General features: G+C 53.7%; 1 protein-coding gene across 1 annotated transcript in view; it reads left to right on the top strand.

Moving 5' to 3' along the window:
* Nucleotides 1-299: 299 nt before the first annotated feature.
* CPAMD8 (C3 and PZP like alpha-2-macroglobulin domain containing 8) overlaps nt 300-6,834 on the top strand; it is a 99,604-nt gene continuing 93,069 nt past the window's right edge. The window contains exons 1-3 of the mRNA XM_024134306.2: nt 300-424; nt 3,962-4,113; nt 6,075-6,097. Of these exons, the coding sequence (XP_023990074.2) occupies nt 333-424; nt 3,962-4,113; nt 6,075-6,097 (267 nt within the window). The 5' untranslated portion in view covers nt 300-332. The remainder of the gene's footprint in view (nt 425-3,961; nt 4,114-6,074; nt 6,098-6,834) is intronic.

Raw genomic sequence — 6,834 nt, 5'->3', positions numbered from 1 at the left:
GGGGAGAGTCGGTTTTGGGGGGGTGATGAGTCCCGGGAAGGGAGCGGGGGGAGGGGGCGGGACGAGGTCCGGAGAGGGGGCGGGGCGGGAGGCCGGGAAGGGGTGAGCGGGGCGGGTCCGGGGACAAAGCGGGTCCGGGGAGGGGGCTGGTCCCCCGCTGCCCCAGCCTAGCCGGGCGCAGAGTTGGGCGCATGGCGCCGGGCGCACTGCGCGGGGGCTGCGAACAAAGGGTCCCCGGAGGCGCAGCGGGGACGGCCGCGCTCGGACCCCGGACCTGGCCTGACCCCGGCCCGGCCCCCTGCCCGGGCGCGGCACCTCCGAGGAGCCGGAAAATGTGGGTCGCCCTGCTCCGGCCGCTGCTCCGGCTCCTGGTGCTGCTGCTGTCGCCGCGGGACGGCGTGCGCGCTGCGCAGCCCCAGGCCCCGTGAGTAGCCCCGGGTGACGGAGGAGGCTGGCCGCCTTCTCGGGGTGGGGGTCGCGGGGTCTGGTTCAGAGAGACGCAGCGACCTGTCCAAGGCCACACAGCCTCCGGGCTGGGCGGGACCCTGAATCTTGACCCCCTAGCCGCCACGAGTCGGACTGGGAAGAGGGCAGCCTGAGGCTTCAGAAGTGACCCGGTGGAGGTACAGGGACTCCTCAGAGCTAAGGAGGCGAGCCCCCCCCCCCCCATCCCACCTCGCTCCCTTGGTGTGACCAGGGCTGTCTTCTTGGGTGGCGATTTCCAGTTGTCCGTGGCTTGAAGGTAAGAGGTGCGTGTCTTGGCTGAGAAATGGAAGGAGAGACCTGCCGTTCCGTTTTCCTTGGGAGGGCGTGGTGGGGGGGGAGGAAGTGTTTATTTTGCTTCCACATTTTTCTTGAAGTTTGCTTACAGAGCTTCTGGTGAGTTGACACAGTGAGGAGGTGAATTAACTAGCTGCTAAGGAGAATTTCCCATGAGTTGGCTTCACAGGGACTATTCGCAGACCTGCCAAGTTTGGGTGAGCCCTGCGGGGTTGTGGGCTGGGAGGGGGCCTGCCTCCAGCTGCTCAAGCTCAGCCATTTAGTGCAGACCGGCCTTTCTGAGCCTTGTTCAAGCAGCCCTTGTATGGGAGTTCCCAGAAAACAGGTCAACAGTGAGACTAGGTGGGCGGAGGCACCTCCCGCGCTGCTCCTTTGGATCACAGTTTGAAAAGTTAGACACCTTACTGCAATTGCAACCATGGGATTTACCTCCCCTGGGCCTTGTGAAATTGGAACCCAGCAAACTTTTGACCTGATGCTTTCAAAGCTAGCATCCCTCAGAATAGCAGTTTTCAGCCAAGGGGTGATTTTTGTCTCCCTGGGGTCATTCAGCAATGTCCGGAGGTATTTTTGGTTGTCACATCTAGGGGGAGGCCATGCGGCTGGAATCTACTGGGTGGAGGCCAGGGATGCTGCTACACATCCTGCCATGCACAGGACAGTCCCCAGCACGAAGCATGACCCTGCCCTCCATGAGAGACACCGCCCTCCATGAGAGACCCCGCCTTATAAGGACCAAGTTCAGAGTCCCTGTGTTGCAGAGTTTTAAACAGTTCTCAGGAGTATTTGCCTTTGACTAAAGTTGCCCTGGGATCTTACCTACTGTTGAGTCAAATGGACTCCTGTGCTGGGAGACACACAATGACCAACCCAGGGGTCCAGATTAGCCGACCTCTAAGCCAGAGCCATGGCGCACCAGCCCGAAGGATCCCGTTTTAGGAATAGCCCCGGGTACCCACTTCTATGATCCATCTGATTGTAGTGTGAGGAATGCCTGATGCCAGAAAGCCCCATGGATTTGCACACTGTTGTGAGACCAATACTGTCTACACTTTACCAAATACCACCCTTCCCAGGATGGGACCTTCCAAGACCAAAGGATGAGAAGCCAGTGTCAGCCCAGATGGCAGGGGTGTATCAGGTAGACAGTGATTGGCTGGCGAGCACTCCAACAGCTGTAATTCCGGAGTCGCAGGGAAAGTTAATTTGGTTCCATCAGATTCTCTGGGCCTTTGAGTGAAGACCCTAACTCAGATCTGGATAAGGGCTTTAGAAGTGCCCAAAGAAAGTGAACCCGTGGATTGTGTAGTTCCCCCATTACTCTTCCACACTCAGCAGGTGCTATGTGGGAGGCCCTGGGGGTCATCTGGGGGCTGGGCAGAAAGGTTCTGTCCTGAAGGTGGCCGTATGCCCGTGCTGCAGTGGGACAGGACACACAGGAACCCAGGGTCATTGCCCGTGCAGGTCGGTGTTGGAGTTAAGATAGTACACATCACGTACGTGGGGTGATTGTGTGCTCCGGACAGTACAGTTACGTACCCAGGATATTGCGTGCTCTGTGCACTGCTGAGGCCAGACACTGCACAGGGGACCCCAGGGTCATTGCACGCTCTGGTCAGTGCTGGAGCTGGATGGTGCACATCACATATGAAGCAAAGGTCTTCCCATGCTTGAGGGAGTACATGTCTGTCCCAGTGTCATTGAATGCTGTGTTTGATGCTGGAGTGGGACAGAATATATGGGACGCAGGGTCAGTACACATTGTGGTCAGTGCTGGATCCGGACAGAACATCCATGAAACCCAGGGTCATTGCATGCTCCGGCTGGTGCAGTTACATACCCCGGATCAAGGTATGCTCTGTGCATGGCCAAGGCCTGACACTGCACAGAGGAACCCTGTCATTGCAGGCGCTTGTCGGTGCTGGAGTCAGACAGAACATCGGACCCCAGGGTTGTTACTGGGTCCAGCCACTGCTGGGCAGTGCACCTACGAAACTAGGGTCTTTGCACACTCTTATCAGTGCTGGAGTCATACAGTACATGGCATGTCTCGAAGGTCCTCTTCGTGTATGGTGTGTGGTAAGGGTCTAAATTCATCTCTTTGTGTGTGGACCTGGGGTTGTCCCAGAGAGGATGTTGAGAAATACAAACATCTCTCCTGATCTCAATGTTTGCCCAGTGTTTTCCCTTTCTCCTATTTCCTTCTGGTGCCTATGGTTCTGCCCCATTGGAATCATGCTGCCTTTGCCGCCAGGCTCCTGGCACTTGCCATTGCACTGTGAGTGGGTCGCGTGGTTATGGATGAGCCTTTGTGATTTTCTACCTAAGGCTGCAAAATAACGGGAAAGCAGCAGCTCAGGTGGGGAGGACCTAGGCCTCCAGGTCCGGCGCCATAAGGGGACCCCAGGGCCCTCTCCTGCCTGGCTGTGTAATCTGGTGCACATTCCTTCTCCTTCTGCAAGGTCAGCCTTCCCGACTGGAAAACAGGATAATAACACCTCTCTTCCAGAAATGTCTTCACAGTCAAGCTGAGTCTTTTGAGAAAGAGAGAGCTGTTTTGACTCCATTGTTCACAGTACTTTTCCTGTTTCAGGCCATTTAGTTTGTTTTCAGGGTCGTATTCTTAAAATTAATGCTGCAGGTAGTTCCTTGCTTCTTTCCACTGGGTTCCAGAGTCTGGCTGCCTGGGTTTGTAGCCTAATCTCTCACTGACTCGGGCACATGAATTGGCTTCTCTGGGGCTTAATTTCTGACTCTGTAAACGGGAGATGTTAGCACGTCTCACGGGTGGCTTTGAGGATGAAGTGGGATCCTACCAGTAACTCAGTCTACAGGGGAGAGTATTTTAGTTTGTGGATGTGGCATGTGCAAAGGTCCTGTGGCAGAAGGAGCTGTGAAAAAAGTCCAGAGGCCATAATACCGAGATCGAAGGGGATGTGGTTCCGGGTAGATCCAGAGAAGCCAGATCCTTACTTACTCGGGGGGGACTTCAGAGGTGAACAAGCCTCAAGGAGCTCACAGGTTGGTAGGGGACACGGACACATAAAGTGACAGTGCCATCGGAGTGTGGTCAGGCATAGGTGGGAGTCCACTTAGGGTGCACCCTGATTCAGCCAGGTGACAGTGAGGCTAGGGATGGGTCAGAACCTTTGGCCTTCACCGCGGTTCTCCTCTTCTGCAGGGGCTATTTGATCGCTGCACCCTCCGTCTTCCGCTCAGGAGTGGAGGAAGTCATCAGTGTGACCATCTTTAACTCCCCAAGGGAAGTCATGGTCCAGGCTCAGCTGGTGGCCCAGGGCGAGGCGGTGGCGCAGAGCCAGGGAGCCATCCTGGGTAGGTCCTTGGGGTGCCTGACCAGGCCTTCCCCTCCCTTTGCAAAGTGGTCTTTAGGGCTCAGGCAGTGTCGGCGTTGCTTTGCTTCCTTCCCATCCCGCATCCAGAACCCTGGCAGGAGTAGGAGGACAGGTTGCATTCTCCTCACTGTACAGATGGAGAGAGTAAGGCCCAGCAGGGAAAGCCACCTGCCCAGTCTGGGAAATCAGAGTGCCTTGTTCCTCAGCAGCTCAGGTTCAGTGGGTGCAGATCTGGATAGATTTGGGCACCCTTTCGTGCCAGTTTTGCCTAGAGGTGGGAAGGGGGCCCAGAGGGAATCCTGTGACCTTTTCAGATCCTTTGTTGAGCTTCTAGCACCCCTGTGGTGTTAGACCCGGAGCTGGGCTCACAGCCAGCCTGCCACTGAGTTGAGCTCAGGCCCTCAGCCAGCCTCTCCCTGGCTCTCCTTCGTAAACTGCAGATAACAGCAGCGTTGGCCTCTTGGACAAAGTGTGGAGAGCAGGCCCCTGCCTTAGGGCCTGTAGCCCAGCAGGGCAGGTAACTCATTCATCATGCAGGGTGTGGTGCGGCCACAGGAGACACCGAGAGATGATGTCAGGTCTCCCAAGGCCAACAAGGCAGCCTCTGTCCCCTGTGAGAGGGAGACTTGGGTAGGCAGGAGAAGTGCAGGCAGTCCCGACTCCACTGGCCAGTCCTGAAAGCCAAATCAGGTTGGCTTCAGCAACAGAGAGTTTATGGGCTCTTATAACTGGAAAAGTCCCCTGGCATCACTGGCCCAGTCTCCCACCTGCACTTCTGGATGTGCCTGTGTCTCTCCAAAGCAGGGAGGGACTGGCAGTTACAGGACCTTTGGGGAAAGTCCCAGGATTCCCTCTGATTGGCTCATGTTGGGTCATGTGCTCAATCCTGAACCAATCCCTGTGACCAGAGGGAAGGCCTATGCTGATTGGCCCATGTGGGTCATGTGCTCAGCTCTGAACCACGTCCTGTGACCAGGTGGATGGCCCATGCTGATTGGCCCATTTTAGGACATGTGCTCAACCCTGAACCAATCACTGTGTCTAGGAGGAAGACCTATGTAGATCTGCACAGAGCCCCAGGGAGGATTGGCAGAACCCACTAAACCTTAAGAATTAGGAGTTGGGGGCTTCTCTGGTGGCGCAGTGTTTGAGAATCCGCCTGCCGCTGCAGGGGATGCGGGTTCGTGCCCTGGTCCGGGAAGATCCCACGTGCCGCGGAGCGGCTGGGCCCGTGAGCCATGGCCGCTGAGCCTACGCGTCCGGAGCCTGAGCTCCTCAACGGGAGAGGCCACAACAGTGAGAGGCCCGCATACCACAAAAAAAAAAAAAAAAAAAAAAAAAAATAAGAATTAGGAGTGGGGTAGGTGGGCTCCTCCAAGAAAATCGGGCTTCTGCTAGCAGGAAATGGGGGAAATGGACACTGGGAGGCAGAAACAGTCGATGCCTAATTAAGTCCTGGAGGCCAAAGAATCTGGAGAAGTGTCAGACGACAAATGACTGAGTCTGTGTAGAAGAGAGAGGTAGATGGAAGACTCGTTAGATCCATTGGAGTGAGGTCCACTGGGGACCTCAGGCTCCTCTTTTTTCTCTCCACCTTTCTCCTTGTTCCTCTCCCGTGGAGTTTTCTCTTTGCTCCCCTCACAGCTTACCTTGGGCAGGGGCCAGGGGTGAAGTGAATAAAGTATGCAGGCTGGCCAACCTTCCCCTGAATAGCTCGGCTTTGTCCATGCCCTCCGGTCTTCAGTACTCTCCAGCTTGGAGGAAACCTCTGACTTCTGCCGATCCCAGCCCAGGCCAGACCAGCATGACCCAGGGTGTGTGTTTGTCCGCAGAAAATCCCTCTGGGTTGAGAAAGCCCCTGTTTGTTAAGGCTGCAGCTCAAGGAGGCAGGAAAACACAGCTCCTGATTTAACTGTTTTCATTTTATTTTCATTTTTCTAGATAAAGGGACGATCAAACTCAAGGTAAGCTATGAATTTTTAAAATCAGAAACCTTACGTTGGAAATAAAGAATTGAACTGGAATGGAACAAGAGAAGTTGCATGTGTTGTGAAAAAAATCATTAATGGTGATGTAAAAAAAAAAAAAAAAGAATAATGAAGGAAAAAACAGTTTACAAAAGAAGAAAGCTCACCCATAATCCCATCCCTCATACTTTTCACTTTTTCATGTTTCCCATAAATCCTTGTCGACATAAAGACATTTTCTTTCATAGTTGCAGTTAAAGGGTATATTGTGGTCTGTCATGCCATTTTCTCTTCACACGTTGCATAAACATACTTCCATGTTTCCAAGTCTCTATAATTGCATCCTATTGTAAATAACATCCCACTGCATCTCTTTTATATACTAATTTACTAACACCTCCCCCTCACACACACATCGCTTGTACATGGTTAGATTTTTTTCTTGTTTTCAGGGTTTTGATAATGTAATCCAAAAGTTGAGAGCATCTTTGTGCGTAAAGCTGTTAACGTTCTGGATGCCTGCCTTAGAATGAACACCCTGAAAGAAGAACTACCAAATTAGGATCCAAGGCTCTTGCTGGGTCCTGTTTTGTCTTGGAAGACACAGCAATGCACGTGCATGGCACCACCAGCTATACATTAGAGACCAAATTTCCTGCCGCCTTGTTGGCATTGAATATTATTATTTTAAAATTATTTTACATACCAAACTACAGGTAGGTCATTCTCTGACA

This window comes from Physeter macrocephalus, chromosome 2, assembly GCF_002837175.3.
Source record: "Physeter macrocephalus isolate SW-GA chromosome 2, ASM283717v5, whole genome shotgun sequence".
Lineage (NCBI taxonomy): Eukaryota > Metazoa > Chordata > Mammalia > Artiodactyla > Physeteridae > Physeter > Physeter macrocephalus.
Note: the sequence above shows the minus strand (reverse complement) of the source record. Positions and strands in the feature narration are given on the sequence as shown.